General features: G+C 39.1%; 1 protein-coding gene across 3 annotated transcripts in view; it reads left to right on the plus strand.

Annotated features, from left to right (window-relative positions):
• Tmem87b (transmembrane protein 87B) overlaps nucleotides 1-24295 on the plus strand; it is a 60565-nt gene that overhangs the window by 18075 nt on the left and 18195 nt on the right. For 2 of the 3 annotated variants that reach the window (XR_012439817.1, XM_074050259.1), the window contains exons 9-14: nucleotides 7406-7505; nucleotides 13741-13834; nucleotides 15496-15566; nucleotides 22263-22372; nucleotides 22451-22509; nucleotides 23620-23723. Coding sequence is in view for 2 of the 3 variants with exons in the window: in XM_074050259.1 (XP_073906360.1) it covers nucleotides 7406-7505; nucleotides 13741-13834; nucleotides 15496-15566; nucleotides 22263-22372; nucleotides 22451-22509; nucleotides 23620-23723 (538 nt within the window). In the remaining variant the exon portion in view is untranslated. Of the gene's footprint in view, nucleotides 1-7405; nucleotides 7506-13740; nucleotides 13835-15495; nucleotides 15567-20409; nucleotides 20482-22262; nucleotides 22373-22450; nucleotides 22510-23619; nucleotides 23724-24295 lie in introns of all 3 variants that reach the window. The other variant, XM_074050260.1, reaches the window with a different exon arrangement.

Genomic DNA, 24295 nt, shown 5'->3' on the forward strand with positions numbered 1-24295 from the left:
GTTCTGTAGACATCTACTAGGTCCACTTGATCTATTGCATATTTTAGATCTTGGATTTCTTTATTGAGTTTTTGTTTGGATGACCTATCTATTGATGATAATGGAGTGTTAAAGTCTCCCACAACCACTGTGTTGGCGTTTATATATGCTTTTAGGTCTTTCAGGGTATGTTTGATGAAATTGGGTGCGTTGACATTGGGTGCGTACAGATTGATGATTATTATTTCCTTTTTGTCTATTTCCCCTTTTATTAGTATGGAATGTCCTTCTTTATCTCGTTTGATCAATGTAGGTTTGAAGTCTACTTTGTCAGAGATAAGTATTGCTACTCCTGCTTGTTTTCGGGGGCCATTGGCTTGGTAAATCTTCTTCCAGCCTTTCATCCTAAGCATATGCTTATTTCTGTCAGTGAGATGACTCTCCTGTAAGCAACAAATTGTTGGATCTTCTTTTTTAATCCATTTTGTCAAACGGTGTCTTTTGATGGGTGAATTCCATGAACATTAAGTGTTAGTACTGATAGGTATGTGGTGATTCCTGCCATTTAGTTGTCTTAGTTATTTGAAGGTTTGATTGTGTGTACCTAACTTGATGTTACTCTCTACTGTCTTGCTTTTTCTTATCCTGTGGTTTGGTGCTGCCTGCCTTTTCATGGTTAAGTTGGGTGTCACTTTCTGTGTGCAGAATCCCTTGCAGAATCTTTTGTAATGGTGGCTTTGTGGTCACATATTGTTTTAGTTTCTGCTTATCATGGAAGACTTTTATTGCTCCATCTATTTTGAATGATAGCTTTGCTGGGTAGAGTATCCTGGGGTTGAAGTTATTTTCATTCAGCGCCTGGAAGATCTCACCCCACGCTCTTCTTGCTTTGAATGTTTCTGTTGAGAAGTCTGCTGTGATTTTGATGGGTTTACCTTTGTATGTTACTTGTTTTTTCTCTCTTACAGCCTTCAATATTCTTTCCTTAGTTTCTGAACTTGTTGTTTTAATGATGATATGTCATGGAGTAGTTCTATTTTGATCTGGTCTGTTTGGTGTCCTGGAGGCCTCTTGCATTTGTATGGGAATATCTTTCTCTAGATTTGGGAAATTTTACGTTATTATTTTGTTGAATATATTACACATTCCCTTCGCTTGCACCTCTTCTCCTTCTTCGATGCCCATGATTCTCAAGTTTGGTCTTTTGATGGAGTCAGTGAGTTCTTGCATTTTCTTTTCACAGGTCTTGAGTTGTTTAATTAATAGTTCTTCGGTTTTTCCTTTAATTACCATTTCATCTTCAAGTTCTGAGATTCTGTCTTCTGTTTGTTCTATTCTGCTGGATTGGCCTTCCATTTTGTTTTGCAGTTCTGTTTCGTTCTTTTTTCTGAGGTTTTCCATATCCTGGCAGTTTTCTTCTTTATTGTTGTCTATTTTTGTCCTGAGTTCATTTATCCATTTATTCATTGTGTTCTCTCTTTCACTTTGGTGTTTATACAGTGCTTCTATGGTTTCCTTTATTTCTTCTTTTGCTTTTTCAAATTCTCTATTTTTATTGTCTTGGAATTTCTTGAGTGTCTCCTGTACATTTTGGTTGACCCTATCCAGTATCATCTCTATAAAATTCTCATTGAGTACTTGTAGTATGTCTTCTTTTAAATTATTCTTGTGGGCTTCATTGGGTCTTTTGGCATAGTTTATCTTCATTTTGTTGGAGTCTGGATCTGAGTTTCTGTTCTCTTCATTCCCCTCTGGTTCCTGTACTAATTTTTTGCTGTGGGGAAACTGGTTTCCCTGTTTTTTCTGTCTTCCCGTCATTGTGCTTGGTGTTGTTACTGTCCCTGTACTGTGTGTAATTAAGTATTTTCTAGCTTGTAATAATAACAATGGTAATATTTAGAATGGAAGAGTGAGCTGAGATGGAAAGCAAGAAGTTAAAGAAAAGGGGAAAACAAATATACAGACAAGAGTGAGAAAGCAGAACAAGGTATCAGACAAGAGAGTTTCAAAGGTATAAACAGGGAGTGTTAGTGTACTAATCGACAGTAAGCTGAACAGACATTAGACAGAGAGAGGATTGAAAATCAAAGATAAAAAAACTAAAAAATAAGTAAATGAAAGTAATATCTATATATAAAAATGAGTTAAAATAAAATGGAAAATAGAAAATTAAAAAAAAAGGAAAACCAAAAATCTTCCAAGTTTATATGCAATGCAGTTTCAGTCTTAATAATTTGGATGTCTGTCTCAATCTCCAGTCCTGGAGTTGGTGCCTCAGATGTTGTTCTGTAGTTGTCTCATCAAAGGGTATGCATAAAATAGAACAAAACTACACACACACACACACACACACACACACACACACACACGCCCCACCAAGTGTCCCCAGTTCAAATGCAATACAGTTTCAGTAAGTTTTTCGGCTTGCAGGTGTAATTCGCTTGTTCTCTCATCAAAGGTAGGGAGAAAAAGAAAAAAAAGCGTCTGGAGGCAGTTCTGAGAGTGGTATCTGCAACTGTGGCTTGCCTGCCTGCTGTTTTCACCCTGTAGCTGGCGGCGTTATTTATGCAGATCTCTGGGGTGAGCTAGCACTCACCTGGTCCCACAGGCTTTGTTTGCTCGGAGTTCTCCTGTGCGGGAGCCTCTGCTACAGGCTTTTCCCTTTCCAATCACTGGGAAAGGTGACACTGCCCCGCATTGTCAGGCCTGCGTGTTTATTTACAGTTCACGTGGGAAGTGGGTCTTCCCTCCTCTCACAAGCTTCCCTGCTCCTGGTTGCTGGGCGCCCCGGCTCCCGCCAGAGCCTCTCCAGCCCGCCCGGCTCGTTTATTTACAGCCCCGGGAAGGATTCCCTTCCCCCAATCTTAAGCGCTCAGGGCGCCCCACCCTCTTTCCAGCGTGTCTTAACTGTTCTTATTGCTTAGTACTCAGTTTCTCTTTTTTTTTTCCCGGGTGGTGGTCATTCTGTCCAGGGGGCTATGCTGCTCTGGCCCAGGCTTGTCTGTGGGGCTACCGCTGTACTGTGAAGCTCACCTGGTCTGCGTCTTCCCAAGCAGTATGGGCGTCGGCCACTGGCGGCCCGGGGGCCCTCCTCGTTTCTCCGTTTAACGTGAAGTGGAGATTCTCTGCACCTGCTGGAGATGTGGAGGGGTCAAAGTTGTGCCTTTTCTCAGTGATTATGCCTGCAAAGTGTGTCTTCAGCGTCTCTCCAAGGTTTCACTATAGGAGGGTCGCTTTCTGCTTCCTACCTCTAGCCGCCATCTTGGAATCTCTCTCATCTTTTTCTACTTTCCTTTTTGCTAACTTACCCTTCAGTTTTCCTCCTGGGAAAAGGAAAGTTCCTATTCCCTAAGGTACAGTGGGATTAAAACAGCATAAAGTTCTGGACAGGGGTACATCAAGTGTGTCCATACTTTTAACATTTCTTACTTTTCTCCCAATCTTCCTTTCCCTTCTTTGCTAAAAAAAGAAAAGAGGCAATTTGGCCCCAGGGAGTAAAATCATTGGCACCAAGGTAGACAGTTCCCTCCTGTAGTCTTTGTGTGTTCTCCCCGTCTCTTCACTTCTACAGGAGCTTCCTATGACCAGGAAAGGTGGTACCAACTTTTACACAGGGGAATGTGTGAGGCAGGGAGGGCTACATCAGGCTTCCCCAGATCTAAAAGGTAGATTGCCAAAAAGCCAGAGAAGTAAAGGTTCAGTTCCACCACTGAAACTTTGGAAAGGGAGATAGATAGCACAAACAGTTGAAAATGCTCCAAAATGTACTTCTGAGTAGTCAGTTACAAATGATTTTGGCACAGGTTTTTAATCAGCATGGTCATGTCTGCTATTTATTTTTAAATACTCCAAGAAAAAAAAAAGTGACTTGGAATATAGATGAAACAAATTTGTGATCATGTTGATAATTATTGAAGCTGAATGATGGGTTTATGGGAATTTATTACATTGGTTTTTCTGTGTTGGGGAATATTTGAAATTTTCTAAAATAAAACAATTAAAAAGATACACACCAGAGGATACAGAAGGACAAACACTGAGAAATGCATAGTAGAGGTATTACCATCATGTAAGTTTTATGGAATGTGTGTGCACATATGCTCTAAGTCAAATAATGATGGAAAGGGTAGGGGACTGCTTCTTAGAATTGAAGCATGGCTGAATGTTAAAGAAGGCAATTCAGCTCTTTATATTAGGAAGGAGGATCTCTTGTCTAGAGAGTGAGTGCAAGGGTGAGGACAGCAGAAGCCTGAAATCCATGAAGTGATGTGAATCCATTTGCCATCCTCAAGGAGTTCAAGTTCTCCATGGCACCAGAGGGCTTGGACGAGAAACCCTGGATCCTGTTAGTGTCTCTGAGGAGTCTTGTCCATAGGAGAGGTGCCCAAACTTGGGCATGGCTGATGTCCTTTTTAATCTTCCCAAAATGGAATTCTGTAAGATGAGCTCTTTTGCTCAGCATTGATTCTGGAAGGATAGAACTTAGAAAAATCATCAGCAGTGATTGTTAGGCCCCAACACAGGTATGTTAAGAATAGGTTGTGCTACAGTAATTTCTCTCATCTGGTCTGCTAGATTGACAGTTAAGAAAATGTGGCAAACATAAGCTAGGTAGACTTCTTTAAGAGATTTGACAGGGTCTCTTGTGGGCAGAGTAATAGGAGCTGGAAGAACAACTGGTTGTACAACCAGTTTTAGATATGTACCCACATCTAAAGAGTTCATGTAGATAATCACTCATCAGTCATGCCAGTATAGATCTGTGCTGTCCACTATGGCAGCCACAAGCTACATCTGCCTATTTAACAAAATTAAACAGAACTGTAATTTAGTCCCTCAGTTAGGCTAGCTGCAGCTTAAGTACTCAGAAGGCACACATGCCCAGTAATTACTGTATAGGATGACCCAGATACCAAACATCTCTATCATCATAGAAAGTTCTCTTAGACAGCCCTGGTCTGAGCAATGGTTCTCGTTCCTAGTTACACATTAGCATCACTTGAAGAACTTTAAAACAATACCAGAGATTCTGATTGGGTAGCCTAGGAATTGGATCAGTTTAGAAGCTTCCTAGGCTTTTCTAATACTCATCTGTGATTGAGAACCATTGGACTAGAAAGAGGCTTTGGATGGGGTCTAACAGATTTTAGATCTTGTTGCCATTTTATTCTTGTGAACCCACTGGTTTGTTCAATTAACATTTACTGTGTACCTGTGTATATGCAGACCACATTCTCTTCAAATTTGTGGATGATGTGAGGTTGGCAGGAGTTACAGATACTTAAGGTCATAGTGGAGAATCATTTTAAGTAGAATCTTTTCACCTGAAGCTATATGATGAGATACAAAGATTTGATATCCTGAAGAGAAAGGTTAAATTTAGTGGCCAAGATCTTGAACTTGGAGTTGAAGTACAAATTGTAGAAATGTGAGTGGAAAAGCTTTTAAAAGGAGTTAAAGGTTGAAGCTGATGAAAAACAAACTCAATACAGGCAATAAATAGATGATTGTCTCCCACGGGCTCCTGCAAGCTTAGATTGTCACAGGAACATTCACTGGGCAGGAATTGAGAATCGTGCTTTTGCAGGGTAGGCTATACCAGAAAGGTCACATTCACATTACTTAGATAGGAGGGAGAGGAGTATGTACAGTCCAGACCAAGCAGCTCATGGAGGGATTTGAAAACATGCCCATCCTTAAATGTGTGTGATCTTAAACCTCTTCACATTCTGTACTCTCTAGGAGAACTCATCCATTGTTTTCTTCTAAAACTTTTCCTCCAGTCAAGATCTCATCTAATCCATGTATTTTGTCACCCACCAGTATCTGAATGCCTTCCAACTTCTCCACCTCTGTGTGGCAGAAATAGAACTCATCCTTTCTACCCCAGTGGTTGTCTTGCCTTACCCCAAATCTGCTGCTCTTCCAGGTCTTCCTTTGACAGGGTAGCACTCTCAGGAGACCTTCTTGCCACTTTCTTCCTGTCTTTCTAGTTGCTGGACTATCTTCAAGACATTTGCAAGATCTCTTGAGATTTCTTACAGACAAGATGTAGCTGAAAACAGTATAAACAAAAAGCATTAGGTGAATTCACAGCTGGTTTTGATCTATATCTGTTTCCCAAATGTCTTCCTGCTTCTCTCCATCTTCACTGTCAGTCCTGACATCCTCACTGGCTTAGATTTCTGAAATAGTCTCATGAGCATTTTCCTTGTCATGGTTTTATTCTTCTCCAAACCATTCTAAATAGAGCAATTTCAATAAAAGTTATCTATTTTATTCCAGTAGTCACAAACTTTTTCTGTAAAGGCCATGTGATAAATATTTTTGGCTTTGAAAGCCATGTGTTCTCTATTATAACTACTCATCTATGCCATTGAGGCATAAAAGCAGCCACAAACAATAGATAAACAATTGGGCATATCTATGTTCCAATAAAACTTTATTTGTAAAAACAGATACAGGGCCAGATTTGGCCTCTGAGCTGTAATATACTATTCTGTCTTTTATTCTTTTGTTTACTATTACTGACTTCCCACACTCTCAGCATCAGGTTCAGCATTCATAACAAGGTCCTCAAATTCCACATGTGTAATCTCTGCCTCTATCACTGTGCTCTTTTCTTGACATCTGACATTACACTCTCTGCTGCAGACATACTGAACTTGAGTGTCTTGCGATGTATTTTGCCTTTCCTCTTTTCTCCATGCTTTTGTGTGGGCCATGGTCTTTGCTATACCCTTTCCTTTCCTTAAATACTTCTAATTTGCATGCAAGCTCTGATTTAGATGTCACTTTTTTGTGAGCTTTTCTAGATCAATTTCCACCTCCTCCAAGTGTGGATTAGAATGGTCTTCCTCCTAATCCTGGTGTTACTGTGTATTTGGCCTAACCAGAGTATAGTTCCATGCAGACAGGAATCAAGTGTTTCTTTGTAATACTCACACAATAGTAGCATAATGAATACTTTTTATTTGTTTGAGGTGCTGGGGATCAAAGCCAGGGCCTCATACATGCTGGATGAGCACTTTATTACTGGTGTATGCATTTTAAATTAATAAATGGTGAAGACTTTCCAGAGAATGGAAGGCATTATGGCTTTCAAATGTATAGGACAAGAAGGGGGATATAGTTCTGTGTAGTGTCAAGCAGAAGAAAAGGAACAAAGGGAAGCTCAGAGAGACAGGTTTCAAATTGATAGAAGAAACCTGTTGTAGAGCTGGTCAGATTTGGAGTAAATTCTTTAGGAGGTAGTGAATTCCCATTCACTGAAGCTTTGAACATCAGTTAGATTAGGTGACTTTTAAATCGAATATGGCCAATAGTCTAAGGTCAGAATGTAGTTGTACATAGTGCATGTTTAGAATCTTGGTTGGAAGGCCTCCAGATGTGCACACAGTGAATTCTTTTCTCTTTTCCCTCTCAGCACAAGGTTTATTGATATTTGCGGAGTTGATATCTGCGGTTAAAAGAACATTGGCTCGCCTCCTTGTGATCATTGTGAGCTTGGGTTATGGCATTGTGAAGTAAGTATTGCTATATTGAAAATATACCGAGTCTCTAGCAATTCATTCATCTACATTATGACCTTTGCAGAACTAGAAATTTCTCTGTGTCATAATACAGATCCCCAAGGGAAATACCAGCAAGAATGTTGTCTTAAAAGATTCCATGTACTAATTATTTTACATTATCTTCACTCAGTGATTCTTAATTTGAATCCTGATAACTTTATAGTTAGGTGAATGGTCAGCTTTAAGGATATTGGAAAGTTTAAAATGATTCTTGAAGTTCACACCATTTTTAAAATTTATCTTTATTAATTTTTATTATATTGTACTGAGGGTACATTGTGACATTTTTACAAAAGTACTTACTTAGTTAGATTTACTCCCTCTATCATTCTATTTTATGCCTCCTCCCCCCTTCTTGGAAGAGCTTCGACAGTTCTCATTGTTCCATTTTCATACATGAGTATGTAATGTTTCCATCTTATTCACCCTCCTATACCCTTTCCTTATGTCCTCCCCCCTCCCATTGTTACCATCCCCCACACAGGACCTGTTTTACCTTCCTGTTCTTCATTTTTGAAAAGAGACATTTTTGTTCAAGGTAGCTATACAGGGAGTTTTATTATGATATTTCCATGTATATATGTATTATAACCTGAATTGGTTAATCCCCTCCATTTTGATTTTTTTCTACCTTAGTCTCCTTCTTATGGTGATTTCAGCAGGTTTAAATATTATATGTTCATTCTTGTATAGAAAGTATAACAACCATATTCTCCTTCTTTCTCCTTTTACACTCCTCTTCCCACTAGTGCCCTCCCCTTAGGGTGACCTGTCATTCATTATTTAGGTCTCTGTTGTTCAGTGGAATTTTTGCTTTGGTATTATACCTGTACATACATTGTGCTTAAGTCAATCTATCTCCCTTCCCCTTTACTTCATCACCTTTTCCCCCTATCCTATATATTGCTTAACAGTTTTTAGTGTGTTTGATGTGTCTTCTTCCTAACAGATGTGATTTATTTCATTATTATTCACTACCTTTCTTTCCTTTTCCTCCTCTCTTGGTCTCCTCTACCAGTCTCACTTTTGAGTACATGTTCTATATATATTTGTATGTATATATAATATTACTTGTATTTGTATTGGGCCTACATTTCAAATATAGAAAACATGAGGCCTTTGGTTTTCTGAACCTGGCCTCACTTCCTTTAAGATGATGTTCTCTAGTTCCATCCATTTACCTGCAAATGACAAAATTTCATTCTTTATTGCTGAATAAAATTCCATTGTATGTAAATACCACATTTTCTTAATCCCTTCATCAGTAGTGGGGTATCTTGGCTATTTCCATAGCTTGGCTATTGTGAATAATGCCTTAGTAAATATGGGTGGGCAAGTATCTTTATTGTAACCTGACTTACATTCCTTTGGGTATATCCCTAGGAGTGGTGTTGGTGGATATATGGCAGTTTTGTTTTCAGTTTTTTGAGGAGCCTCCATACTGTTTTCCATAGTGGTTGTACTAATTTAATTCTCACCAACAGTGTATGAGGGTTCCTTTTTCCCCATTTCCTCACAAACGTTGTGTTCTGGATGATAGCCATTTTAATATGAGTGAGGCCAGGGATGTTGAGCATTTCTTCATATATTTTTTGGCCTTTTTTTTTAGGTACTGGGGCTTGAACTCAGGGCCTACACCTTGAGCCACTCCACTGGCCCTTTTCCGTGATGGGTTTTTTTCGAGACAGGGTCTTGCAAACTATTTGTCCAGGTTGGCTTCAAACCATGATCCTCCTGATCTCTGCCTCCTGAGTAGCTAGGATTACAGGCATGAGCCACCAGCACCCTGCTCGGCCATTTGTATTTCTTCCTTTGAAAAATCTCTGTTCAGCTAGAAGACAGTGGCTTACTTATAATTCCAGCTATTTGGGAGGCAGAGATTAGGAGGATCATAGTTTGAAGCCAGGCTGGGCAAATAGTTCTCAAGACCCTATCTAAAAATAAATACCCAACACAAAAAAGGACTGGCGGAATGGCTTAAGTGATAGAGCACCTACCTACCAAGTGTGAGGCCCTGAGTTCAAACCCTAGTACCACCAAAACAAACAAACAAACAAAAAAAAAGCTCCATTCAGTTCATTTGTCCTTTTCTTTATTGAGTCGTTGATTTTTTGAGCTCCTTGTATATTCTGGTTATTAATCCCTTGTCAGATATATAGTTGGCAAAGATTCCCATTCTGTGGGCTGCCTCTTAAATCTGGTGACCATTTCTTTTGCTGTGCAGAAGCTTTTTTATTTCATCTAGTCCCATTTGTCAGTCCTTTCTCTTAGTTGCTGAGTTATTGGCGTTCTATTTAGGAAGATATGCCTGTCAGTTCCAGTATATTCCCAACTGTTTCCTACACTAGCTTCAAAGTTTCAGGCCTTACATTAAGGTCCTTAATCTGCTTTGAGTTGATACTTGTACAGTGTGAGAGACTTAGATCTAGTTTAACCTTTCTGCATGCAGATACCCAGTTTTCCCAGCAACATTTGTTGAAGAGGCTGTCTTTACTCCATCACATGTTTTGGGTGCCTTTGTCAAAAATCAGGTGGACATAGCTGCACGGATTCATATCTGGGTCTTCTGTGCTGTTCCATTGGTCTTTATGTCTGTTTTTGTGCCAGTACCATGCTATTTTTGTTGCTGTGGTTCTGTAGTACAGTTCTGAAGTTGGCTATTGTGATACCTCTAGTGTTGCTCTTTTTGCTCAGTATTGCCTTGGCCATTCACAATCTTTAGTTCAGCAGGATTTTTGACTGAAGCCTACCTGTCCCTTGAGGACAGATCTTCTTCCAGACCCTCCCAGGCAGGTCTTTTCTTTCTCATGCTTATGAGTCATGGAAACATGAAGATGGGAGAACCTGTCATCTTATCTTCATTTCTCTTTTTGGACCATTGTTCTTCCTTCTCTGGTTTCCAGAAGCTCAAGCATTCAGACAAGATCACTTCAGGCAAGATTACCTGTGACATCTTATTGTAGTCGTGTATGGACTTGCAGATTTCTCCCTTCATCTCTTTACTCCGAGAGTATTCCTTCTTCCTTAGTGCCTGGTCTGTTAGGTTCCCTGTCATCTCACTCTCTGTGTGGATGATCCCAGTCTCACCTATTCTGTCCTTATCCCTCACCTCACCTCAGCTACTAGATCTTATCACTATATATAACTGCATCCTTTTCATAATCTCAATTTTAAGCAATACGTTTTTCAACTGTCATCACTCTATTTCCTGTTTACCTTTCTTAATAGGTCAACCTCAGTTGTTTTCGGCCTTGGTTTGGCCTCTGGCCTTTAGCACCTTCGATTGTAATGTCCTCACCTTCTTCCTTTAGTATAGATTTCTTGGTTCACCATGTAAACACCTAATGCCTGCCCTTCTCTTGTTTGTTTGTTTGAGACTAGGTCTTCCTATGTAGCTCAAGCTGTCCCGAAACTGGCTATATAGTCCAGATTGGCCTCAAACTTTTGATCCTTCTGCCTCTACCTCCGAAGTGCTGGAATTATAGCACCAGGCCCAGCTGCTTGGTCAGCCTCATTGACAAAATCCCAGCCTATCAGCAGAAATTTCTACTACATTGCTGCCCTCAGGTCTTGCCATCCCTCACTGCTGGGCTACATGTGGTGCATTCTTCCTCTTGATGGAAACCATCCTTGCCCTGTGCTTCTATTCTGTCAGTGACACTACACCAGTGGTCGGTTAGTTCTCCCCTGCATCACAAGTTCTCCTCTGGTGGATCACTGTCAGCTTGCTGTTATTTCTCCCGTCTTTAAATGCGTTCCTGAGCCCCACATAGCTCTCTCCCCCATTTCTACTTGATTTAATTCACCCTGTGCAGCATTACTTTTCAAATGAGTCAACCTTCACTTTCCTTTAAACCTGCCTTACTCTCTTTGCTCCATTGAGACTGCTCTTTTCAAGGTCACCATGACCTCCCCCTTCCTAATCATTTGGCCCTGCTCAGTCCTTATGCAGGTACCCTGCTGGCAGTTTTAGTCAGGAAGCCTGGCCAGGAGTTCATCTCATATTTTGCTCTCACATCACTGGCTGCTTCTTCCCAGTCTCTTCTGCTATATCCTCTTCATCTTTGGAGCCCCAGGCTTGGTACATCCCCTGCTCTGACTCACACCCCCAGGCCTTTTCATCCAGTTCCTTGACTAATTTCAGAGCACATCCGGAAGGAGCCCTTCCTATCCTGTTCACAGCTGTCACCCTTTCCATCCTACATCTTCTGACTGAAGTCAGATCTTAACTAGTTTTCCTGCTTATACCCTTGTCTGTGTTTTAGCAGAGCAGCAGTGGCCAAGACTGCTTTAAAAATGTAACTCACCTCTCATTTCTTCACTGCTCATTTTGCTCAGTAAAACCCAACTTCCTACCAGGTGCTGGTGGCTCGTGCCTATAATCCTAGCTACTTGGGAGGCTGAGATTGGGAGGATTGTGGTTTGAGGCCAGCCTGGGCAAATAGTTCTCGAGACCCCATCTCCAAAATTACCAGAGCAAAATGGACTGGAAGTGTGGCTCAAGCAGTAGAACACTCACTTTCCAAGCATGAAGCCCTGAGTTCAAACCAAAAGAAAAAGAAAAAGAAACCAACTTTCTGAGTTGGCATACAACTGTTGCTCTTTTGGACAGACTGCTTCATCCCTGTCTCTCTTGTTCTGTGAGCCTCTCCCAATTCCAGGCATAATTTGTCTCCTCACTTCTTTCGGGTCCTTGCTTTACCATCTTTCAGACTCTGTTCCCTCAATTTTTATATAATACTATTTGAGGTATGATGTATATATTAGCATTTATTGTCTGGCCGGAGTCCTGTGGAGTAGGAGCTTTGCTCATTTTGTGTCCTTAACCCTGAGATCCTAGTGTAATCCCTGGCATTGAATGTATGCATATATACCATGGTTTTGAAATAGATAAAGCTGGCAGGATTTTAGCCAGGAAGTCTTTTTTTTTTAATTGGACTTTGAGAACAGTCATTTAAGATTCCTCAAATGCTTTTTGTGATCTTTACAGTGTACAGAGCATGGAGCCCCCCTGTTGAGGAATCCCGTAGTACTTTATATCTGGTTAAGAACTTGAGGTACCAACAGGTGCAGTGTTGGTGCTGTAAGAGGAATAGGAGATTGAGCTGATCAGTAAGGCACAAACCATTTAGAATTAATCCCTTCCCTGTTAGCTTATTCCGTTCACCTCTTACAAAGTTAGAGCAATAAGGTTTCTGGTCAGCTGTTTATAACAAATCAGAATTTAGTCACTAAATTAGGTGAGTGATTTTAAATATGAACTATGAACATTAGTTTAATCTTTATTTAGATTTTGCTCTAAAATGGCTATCTTAAATATGTTCTCAAAACCAGGTTTTCAAGGTCATGCACCTGCTTTGCAAGCAGGAAGCCCTGAGTTCAAACCCCAGTCCCACCCCAAAAAAAAAAAAAAAAAAAAAAAACCCTCAAAACAAAAAAAGTTTTTTCTTCTAATTACTCAAGAAGAGGATTTTTAAGTATGCTAAACAGTATGTGCAATCAATTCTGATTTGCAGATGACATTAAATTTCCCTTTTGTTTTCAAATTGCTAATTATAAAAAATATACCATCTTTACATTCTCCCAACTTATTGTATGTTAAGAGACAAAAATGTTATTTTTAGTTTTTTAGTTTAAAGAAGGAAAACCAACTTCTGTAAGCACTCCTGTTACACTGAAAGGCTGTTTCTTTGGCCATATCATTAGATCCATCTGTAGAGTACCTTCACAAGGCAGATTTCAGAACAGTCTGTAGTTAATGTTAGTAGAAGAATTAAACTATAATGTCTGCCAGTGACACTTAGAAGTTGGCACTTACTTTCCTAGGTTTCATCAACCTACTCTTCCATTCCATAGAAATAGTAACTGGTTCTGTTTTTGTATTGCTTGAACTTCAGAAAAATTCTCTGACACCTTTGTGGCTTTAAGTTGTTTCTTCTTGGGCATCTGTAACAGTTTTGAGTCCTAGAGAAAGAGACCAGCTGTTCCTGGGCCTGTTTCTGCTGGGTTCACAGGAAATTCAGATTCTAGTGATAAAGAACCTCAGAGGCACTCACTACACACTGATTTTATTAGATGGTGACTTCTGTGGTATTGGAAATGGTGCCATTTTCTGTTTTCAGATGAATTTTAGTTACCCATGCTTTTTCATTCTTCTTTTTTTTTTTTTTTCTCTTGTTTACTCCAGGCCTCGCTTAGGAACAGTTATGCACCGGGTAATTGGACTGGGACTGCTTTATTTCATCTTTGCAGCTGTTGAAGGCGTGATGAGAGTCATTGGGGTAAAAACTGTATTAATTCCACTACCTTCCCTTTTTGTTGTTGATGTGAAATGTGATTTTACTTTATATCTCTCAAAATGATCTTTTAAAGATAGAAATTATGAAAAAGGTCCAATTTGAGCTTTTTCCTGTGTATATTTTCCTTTTTTGAAATATTTCCTAAGGGAAATGGCTAGAAAGAGTATTCCTAAAATGATAAGATTGGTTATAGAGGCAGTACTTGATGTCATCCCAGAAATTAGCTCCATCCCAGAAATGTTCAAATGTTCATGGTTATTCTTTATAAAGAACATTTGCCTCTGTCCTTAGACAGTCTGTACACATTCATATCTTTCTTAATCCTGTATTTAAAAATGTATCAAGTAAACAGAAAGTTAATTATACCCTTTAGGCATATGAATATTACATTTCACCACTCTGACTCTTGTGGAGTTGTTATTTTGGGGATTCAGTGGACCTTACCATTGGAAGAACCAGGAGGCGGTAGTGGTCAGGGAAATAAGACTGGTAATGTGGGAAGCAGAAGCAGTACTTTATTCTGTAGGGAAGTGTTAATGTTTATATCTGTAAAGATCCCTAGACTTCTAGTTTTGGTTTTTGTTAATAAGTGATTGAGAACTGAGTGATTAAGAAGCTTATTGTAGCTGGGGGCACGGTGGCACATGCGTCTGATTCCAGCCACTTGGGCAGCAGTGGTAGGAGAATCATGGTCCAAAGCCAGCCTGGGCAAAAGCATGTAACCCTATCTGAAAAATAAACTAAAAAACAAAAAGGACTGGAGATATGGCTCAAGTAGTAAACCTCTTGCCTATCAATTGTGAGGTCCTGGGTTTAACCCCCACTACTGAAAAAAAATTTTTATCTTAATCTGATTCAGAGAATCTTGTCATTTTACTCAGAATGTCTTTTGGATTAGAGGTGTAAGTTAGGTCATTGTACGTAACACATTGATTAATTTGTATGTTGCCACAGAGTTTCTGTCACATATTTTAACCTTACCCTTAAAGTAGGACATTTATTTAGTAATATTAAAAAGCATTCCTCTTTCTGTTATCTCTGATACATCTGCATTTTGATACATCTCTTTTTTTTAATCTGTTTTTACCTTTGTATAATCATGAAGAACCCTGCATTTCTATATAATTCACAGGAAATTAATCTTCGTTGGAAGGAAGATGGAAAAGATAAACACCCACATATAGAGATAGTATATGCATTTTATCTTTGAAGAACTTTATATAGTCAGTATCTTAGTGACTCTTTTAAATATGACTGTCAGAGTAATGCCTAATTACAGTTTGTTTATGCCTGTCTCCACAGTTCCCTTCCCTTCACTTTTTTTTGGCGTGTATGTCGCTTCATAGCTAGTCCTGGCTGTAGGTTGGTGTGAAGAGGGAGGTTGGCCTAAGTGAGATGGGAGATGATGCTTCTTATTTGCCATTCTGTAACAGTTTTACATTGCTATTGTGAAATAAGTTAGTCACGTTAACAGTTGTTGCTGCTAAAACGAAGTTCCATGTGCTAAGCATAATTTTCTTTAAAAAAAATTCTCTTATTTGGCATTGTAAAGTGATAAGACAAGCTAAATTGTTATCTTCATCAGATGATAATTGCTGTACTTTAATGAAACTTACAAATTTCCCCACATTTTTATCTTTCAGGGTTCTAAGCATTTAGCAGTTGTTTTGGGTGACATTGTTTTAGCAGTCATTGACTCCATTTTTGTATGGTTCATATCCTTTACTAAGTCCTTCCAAAAGAGTTTGTTATATCATTAAAATCAGATTACTTTTAATTTATAAAAATGATAGAATGAGATACAGTTATGCATTATTGTTACCTCAGTGTAGAAGGTTAGTTGAAGGTGAAAAAGTAGTAACTCCCAAATAAGAAATATCTTTATTTTTCATATATAGTTCAGCAAACATTGAAGTGTTCAGTGTGTGTCTCATACTGACAAGGTGTGGAGGCAAAACACTCTCTGCACTTAAAGAACCCACACCCTGATAAAGGAGACAAATGCATAACTAGCAGCAATATAGCAGCAGTAATTGCCATTTTAGAGTGATGCTGTATGAATAGAGGGAAGAGAGAAATGAATTCATTCTGGCCTAAAAATCAGGAAAGACTTCACAAAGATGGTGACATTTACATTGAGACTGTTAGGACAAATAGCAGTTCACCAGGAAGAGAATTATTGGGAGAGCATTCTGGGAAGAATTGAGCAGAACAAATAGTTGGAAGCATGGGAGTATAGAGAGGGAAGCTTTCCTGCAGGTGAACATGTAAGAGAATCGTGGCACATGGGGAGGGGAAAGATTGGATGACATGTGCAGGGGATTCAAGTCCCTTCTGAAGGCAGGGTAGAGGAAAAATGAAGCTGTGCAGGTGAGTAGCATGATAAAGACTGTGGTAAAAAGAACTCAGGTGACAGAAGAAAATGACTTGGAAAAGGAGAAACTGGAGGCAGGAAGTCTAGTAAGGAGTCATTTGCAGTGATCTAAAGAGATGATGTGGGTCAGAAATAGAGTAGGAAAATGCAAAAAAGAATGCAAACACTAGACTTGCTAGAAATGGGTGGTTCCAGAGGCCTTGCATTCTAACTGGGATTGGTGGGGGCAGTGTTGCCATTTCAAGACAGTGAACTTGAGGAGGGACCATAATGGACCAGTTTTGGCTTGCCCAGGTCATTTGTGTGAAAACTATAGTTAGAAATCACAACCTGGGTTTCTTTCTTTTTTTTTTTTTTTTTAATTCACATGTGCATACATTGTTTGGATCATTTCTCCACCCTGCTCCCCTCCCCCCTTCCCCCCTCAGTTCCAGGCAGGTCCCGTTCTGCCCTTATCACTGATTTTGTTGAAGAAAAGACATAAGCATAATAAGGAAGACAAAGTGTTTTTACTAGTTGAGTTAAGGATAGCTATACAGAGAGATTCCTACTATTGTTTTCGTGTACCCTTGTGTTACAACCCATGTTGATTCAAGTCTAACTGATCTTTACATTGTTTCCTGATCCCTTCCTCATGATAACCTGTTGTTTTAAGGTTTCTGTATTAGTTCCTCTGGAGTGGGGAAATCAAACGCTTTCATGTTTTGGGTTTTTTACCTGTATATATCTTATATCTCCCATATGTGCTTTCCCCTTGTCTTGTGACCCAAGTCCAACCACATTGCTGCATTTGCCCTAGATCTAAAGTCCGAATATGAGGGAGAACATATGATTTTTGGTCTTTTGTGCCAGGCTAACCTCACTCAGAATGATGTTCTCCAATTCCATCCATTTACCAGCGAATGATAACATTTCGTTCTTCTTCATGGCTGCATAAAATTCCATTGCATTATAGATATCACATTTTCTTGATCCATTCATCAGTAGTGGGCCATCTTGGTTGTTTCCATAACTTGGCTATTGTGAATAGTGCTGCAGTAAGCATGGGTGTGCAGGTGCCTCTGGAGTAACCTGTGCCACAGTCTTTTGGGTATATCCCCAAGAGTGGTATTGCTGGATCAAATGGTAGATCAATGTTTAGCTTTTTAAGTGGCCTCCAAATTTTTTTCCAGAGTGGTTGTACTAGTTTACATTCCCACCAACAGTGTAAGAGGGTTCCTTTTTCCCCGCATCCTCGCCAACACCTGTTGTTGGTGGTGTTGCTAATGGTGGCTATTCTAACAGGGGTGAGGTGAAATCTTAGTGTGGTTTTAGTTTGCATTTCCTTTATTGCTAGAGATGGTGAGCATTTTTTCATGTGTTTTTTGGCCATTTGAATTTCTTCTTTTGAAAAAGTTTTGTTTAGTTCAGTTGCCCATTTCTTAATTGGTTCATTGATTTTAGGAGAGTTTAGTATCTTAAGTTCCCTGTATATTCTGATTATCAGTCCCTTGTCTGATGTATAACTGGCAAATATTTTCTCCCACTCTGTGGGTGGTCTTTTCAGTTTAGAGACCATTCTTTTGTTGTGCAGAAGCTTTTTAATTTTATGAAGTCCCATTTATTCATCCTTTCTCTTAGTTGCTGGGCTGCTGGGGTTCTATTGAGGAAGTCCTTGCCTATACCTATTTGTTCCAGACAACCTGGGTTTCTAAGAGGGTTGGAACTGGAGATGATGATCCAAGGTCATGTATAAGTGAGAGAAGTTTGGAGCATTGGAATGACATGAGGAGAGCATGTAGGCCAGTGAGGAAAGGAGACAGAATGGTGCCTTGTGGGGACAAAGACATGCTTAGAAGGAACACCATGGCTAGGGGAGTTGGAAGAGTCAGGAAACCGCCATAGTGGCAGACAGACAGGGAGGGATGAACAACAGTGGCCAGTGGTGCAGGCAGACAGCCTCACCTGGCACACTGGGCTTTGGTCATTCCAGAGGTTGGAACAGGCAGGAGCAGAGTAGGCTACATGAAACTGGAGGGGCTGGAGCATGTTGCAGCAGCAGGAGTTTTAGAGGCAGTGGTACCTTGGTCCTGTTCGGTGATTCAGTGATTCAAGATGAGGGTAGAGAATTCCTACAGTTTTTTCCTTTGTGATAGCACTGGTGGAAATGAGAGGAATTCTAGAGAAAATATGATTTGGTCAGAGCAGAATGCAGGATATGGATATCCTAGAATATTATTTTTATATGTTTCCTCTGTATGTCCTCATGAAAACGCTTAGGTGGAGTTCATATTTTACCTGGTAATTTTGTTTCATCTTTGATATGTTTATTGTTTGTCATTACATTTTCTCTTGTTTTCCTTGTATTTCTTTCCATTTTCTCATATGTGTCTCATAGGAAGAGTCAGGGGGCTTGCATGTGCCTGTTCTTTTCTCCACAGGGACAGTTTCCCTTTCTGCAGGTATGCTAGCAAATGCAGCACTACTGATGGGCTTCTTGGAGTCCATAAGCCTGGCCTACTTGTTCTGTGAATTCCCAGTGTGCTTTTTAATTTTAAAAAGAAGTGAGGTTTGGTTTTGCTTTTTTGGCAGTACTGGGGATTGAACACAGAGTCTTGAGCATGCTAGGCAAGTGCTCTATGATTGAGATACCTCCCCAGGCCAAAACAGAATTTTAATTTATTATCCCTACTCTTCAAAGAAGTAGTTCTTAACTTTGAGTGGTACAATCAGAAATGAGAAATGCCTTTGAGAAATCTAATGAAAGCTGTAAAGCCTTCATTAAGCACACCCCACACAAGGAATTTTGCACAGAAGGGCCATTAAAGAACTCCTGATTTATGTCCATGGACCTCCTCAGAATCTGAGTAGCATAGTTATAAATAATGCCTATTTATTTATTTATTTTGGTGGCACTGATAATTGAACTCAGAGCCAGAGGTTTGCCAGACAGGCAACTCCAGTAATACCTCATTGGTTTGTCCAAACCTGCTTAAAAAGCAAGTATGTTCACATCTACTAGTTTAGAATACAAATTTATGAATGGAAGGGTAGCTAAATAAGTCTACCCTTTTCAAAAGTGATATAAATATCTTCTCATGTAATTTTTCATTTTTCCTACATTAGAAAACATTTAAAGACACTCACTTGCTAAAAAGGTGACATATCCTCAGTTGTGCATGTGAACAGTGTGCCACTCTCAGTGCTCACTCCAGGGATTGTAAGTCCTGTGCAGCTGCAGCAGCATCTGTGTTAGGGATGCTCACCACCCTGAGGAGAATGGACAGGAACTACAAACAGTCTGGTAGTGGGATGGCAGAGTTGCAGTGGACATGAATCTGGGCATTGCTATCTCTAGATCTTAATGCCTTACCTTCTGTCATGATGTGTTTAGGAAGTGAGCCTGAGCTAGCTATTCAATTTGGGCTTGTCTTTCTCAAATTGTTTGTGCTTGAGCTTTTGACAAGTCAGTTAATAAAGTAATCGAGCATACAAATGAAGAATTCATGCTATCTTTTCCTCTGGTAATTTACAGATACATATTTCAAAGATTTCTTCTTAACTATCCACAAAGTAGTTCATTGGGAAGATTGTTCAGTAATGCATGGCAGAAAATTCCAAAGGAAAGCAGCTCCATAGTCCTTGTAGGCATCTGATTGTCAACTTCATGGACAGCATCAAGTTTGGTACATTGCAATACATTAGCCAAATTGGGGTGTGGAGATAAAGCAAGATGAAATATGTAATTTACTTAATAGGCATGAAGAAAGCCAGTAATTCATATTACCTTGCTTAGTGTTTCATAGTAAGAGAAAGAAAATGTAGTTTCCACTTCTGCTTGAACCTGAGTTGTGAAGTTTGCTTTCAGATTGCCATTTAGTAATTTTTTACTAAATTGAAAATTCTGCTTTCGCTGTACTAAAAAAAACCAAACAAAACAATGGATGTCCTAAGTGATTAAATGATAAGCAAAAAAAGCATGAGTAGATGTATATAGAATTGAATGCTTTGGGTAATAACCCTGCTCCCTTTGATTTTATAAACTTAATAGAAGTATAACTAATCCTGTAATAATCTAACTCTAAAGTAATAGAAAAAAATAACACAGAAAGTTCAAAAGCTGTAGCCTTTCTCATGTGCCTCACCTGCCTTCCTGCTTGTTTTTTTGTTTGTTTGTTTGTTCGTTTTTGCTGTTTTGCTGCAGGCGAATGATTCTGATCTTGTCCTTCTGGCCAGCCTCCCTCTCTCTCTCCTTGACTCTGGCTTGTGCTGGTGGATATCCTTTTCCTATCGTAGCAGTGCATTCACACCGGTTCTCACTGCAGGAGTGTGGGCTTTCATCACTGCTTTCTTGTAAGAGGTGGGAATAGCAGAGGGGTGGTAACTTAAACTTCACCTAAATTTAAAAGTGTCCTATAAGTGAAGGTTGAAGCAGTTTCTAATTTACTTTTGATATTTTTATTCATTGACTTTTAAGAAACATTTTTAGCTGGACATAGTGGCCTATAATTCTAGTACTCAGGTAGGCTGCAGCAGGAAGATCTCACATTCAAGGCTAGCCTGGACTACATAGGGAGACTGTTTCAAAAATTAAATAAAACCATTTTTGAATGATTAAACAAGACCAGGTTTTTTTCATCTTAATATATTTAAGGAAAAAAAAAGTACATACACATTTTTGTAAGTTTTGACAGTGGCCCTAATTGGTTGGGTTATATACTTTAGAAATTGATCTTTTAGAAAGATTGGAAAGCAGTTTTGATAAAGTAGTTTTAGTACAAAAATGAAGTTTTTGATTAGTGAAGTATTTACAATTTGAAATGGAGCTAAATAAGAAACTTGCCACTTCATTTTTTGCTCAGCTCTGTTACTGTCAGCATGTTGTTCATAAAGCCTTCCTGTCTGCTCCAAAGTAGGGACCTCCTATGTGAGAACAGAGATCAGGTTGAATCCTGCTTCACTGCTAAGCTGAGGAACCAGTGAAAAAAATCTCTTTTTTATGCTTCTTCATCTTGACAGTGTTGACCTTTAGTGGAGCCCCATGCTCCTGGAAAACAGCCAAGGTGACCCCTTTCTTTCCACATTTATGTTCTGGGAACTGACTACTACAAAGCAGCCCCCTTCCCTATAGGACTTAGCTCATATCTGGAATGCCCCTGGTTTATTTATGACTAGCCAGTCCCAGACCCTCTAAATTTCCTTTCTTTGGATCCATGAATGATTAGCTGAACTGTGGCCAATCTGGACAAACACTGACTCCACCAAACATTAAACCTGCTTCTTCCCCAAGGCCCTGAACTTTGACTTGCCATCAGCCTGAGCCAGCACACAACTTTCCTTAAGGGGCCCTCCTGTGTACCCTCAGACCACAAGGAAAGACTCAGTCAGTGTGCCCAGTTATACCATCTTCTCCCTGTTCCCGCTTCTTTCTAGCCTCACCTATTCCTTTCCATAAAAGAAAAGCCCTTTTATGCCTGGTTTTTGAGACTCTTGAAGTTGTTAATAGTTCTGTATTCCTATAGTCCTTTTGCAGTGCTCCTACCCATTACCCTTACTTAAGTTCAAATTTGTTTTATTTGACATATTTCAGTCTTTTAATTTATAAAATGGAATTGATAGGTGATTTAATTATGGTCATTTAGAAAATAACACAAGAATAGCCTAGAAAAAATAAGAAAGTATCAGAAAAGTACAAGCCAAATGGCATGTTGTAACTCAATCTGTGGAGTGTCTGACCTAAAAAGAACTCAGCTTTTAGTGTGTGTGCTACTCTGTCCTGTGTTACAGGAGCTTGGCTTTGAAGGAATGCATCATAGATCTTGCTTACATTTTTTTTTTTCTTGAAGTTTGTTCACTTACTTCAGACAATGATAAATTTTAAAACAGGATCTGTGTAATGTGAATGTCATGATTATACAATATTGCCTAACGTGACATTTTCTGTGTTTTTATTAGATTCAAATTGTAGGAACTATAGCAATACTAATTGGAAGTGTAGAAAACTCACTATGTTTTAAACTTGTTGCTATTTAACATGTTTTTCCTTAACTCTTTCTACATTTTTATAAGTTTGGCACAAACTATGAAGACTCTAAGGCTAAGGAAGAACACAGTAAAATTTTCATTATATAGACACTTTACAAATACTCTCATCTTTGCTGTGCTGGGTAAGCGATTTACTTTTTTATTATAATAAATTATTTTAATATTGTTCTTTCAAAGGTAACATTGTATGTGTATTTCAGCTTCTATAGTGTTCATGGTGTGGACAACTAAGACATTTAGAATTGCAAAATGCCAATCAGTAAGTAAAATCCTATTTAAACAGTTGCTACTTTTATTTAAGCTATTTTATTTTGTGGAATTTTGAAGAATTTAGTTTGCTTGTAAATAGAGGTAATTTTAGTGGAGATTTTCCTTTTACTTTGAGCTATCTTGTATAGTTATCAAAACTTTGACCTTTTTTAAATGAATCTGAAAAGACTCCTCCTAAGTCTCCCTTTCCTATCATGCTTTTTTCTCAGTTCCTTCTTATGTATTTTAGAAAAGAATTCTCTTCTCATGTAGTTTAAAGTAATATGAAAGGGGTGGGATAAAGTTCAGTAACAGAGCATCTGCCTAACATGCACAAGAACCTTGCATTTGATCTCCAGTGTGCAAAAATAAAGAAAGAAACAGAAGAGCTTTTTCTTCCTGCATACTATGAGAGTGGGTGGTTTTATGCTCCCTCCCCCTTTTTTTCTTTTACCTTTTGCTACCAGAGATGGAACCCAGGCCCTTGCACATTCTAAGCATATACTCTGCCCTTGAGCTATATACCTCCTGCCCTGTTTTGTATCTAAATGGAACTAAACACCTTAAGTCTGACATGTTTCCATGATAGTATACTCAGTGTGGACCTTGGAGAGCTATTCCACATGAGTTCTTTAGTTGGGAGAAGGTACATTTCTCAGACTCAGACTGTAAAACTCTCTTTTGGGGGTTTCATGAATTTGGAGCTAGTCTCTGGTTCTACAGCAAAATTACAAAGGACTGCCTGAAAGTCCTGAACTGCTGCTGCTTTAGGGACAATTTAATGAGAAAGAAGTTGAGCCTTCTGGAGTTGTTTCCTCTTGTCCTTTTACTTTAGCATTTTCTACTTGAAATTCTAAGTATATGTTTTAGATTTTTTTGTTTTCTAAATCTTTCTACCAACCCTAAAATTTTATGGAAAGGAATGTTTATAACTTTAAACAGTTCTTTAAAAATATCTTGAACAATATAGGTTTCTTTGAAAAAGAAATGGGTACCTATTTATTGGGAAGATTTATTGGTTGGAGAGGTGTTAGTACTTGTCATTATATACTGTTTGAATGGGAAACCTGCATGTTTATCAGAAAATTAACTTTTCATGCTTGAATTATCCTTATTTTAGGATTGGATGGAACTCTGGGTTGATGATGCATTTTGGAGCTTCCTTTTTTCACTAATTCTTATTGTAATAATGTTTTTGTGGAGACCATCAGCAAATAATCAGAGGTACTTAATTAACATAAGGAAATTTAAGTTGGCAGGCATTTGTTGGGCATCTTCTATAATGTCAGAAGACACATGCATAAGGGGTGGGGTACAGTGGCTCATACTGTAATCCCAGGTACTAGGGAGGTGGGGATTGGGAGAATCACTGTTCAAGGCCAGTTCCATCAAAAAGTTAGCGAGATAGGGAGACCCTGTCTCAACAAATAAACAGATATGGTGGTACACATCTGTGTGTTCCTAGCTATCAAGAGGTATAGGTAGGAGAATTGCAGTCCTAGCCTGACCCTGGGCAAAAGCAAGACCCTACCTCAAAATAAAAACTAAAGCAAAAAGGGCTGGAGATGTTGCTCAAGTGGTAGAGCACTTCCCTAGTAAGCATGAGGCCCTGAGTTCAAACCCCAGTAACCTTCCCGTCCTCCTGTCCTCCCCACACCCCCACCAGAAAAAGAAAAACATGTATAGAAACTGTTGGTAAGAAGTCTTTGCTTTTAAGCAGTATATATAGTCAAATACACAAATGGAAAGAAACATAACAAATGCAAGACAGTGAAATAAGAGGTGAATAAAAGTCT

The sequence above is a fragment of the Castor canadensis genome, chromosome 12 (genome assembly GCF_047511655.1).
Source record: "Castor canadensis chromosome 12, mCasCan1.hap1v2, whole genome shotgun sequence".
Taxonomy (NCBI): domain Eukaryota; kingdom Metazoa; phylum Chordata; class Mammalia; order Rodentia; family Castoridae; genus Castor; species Castor canadensis.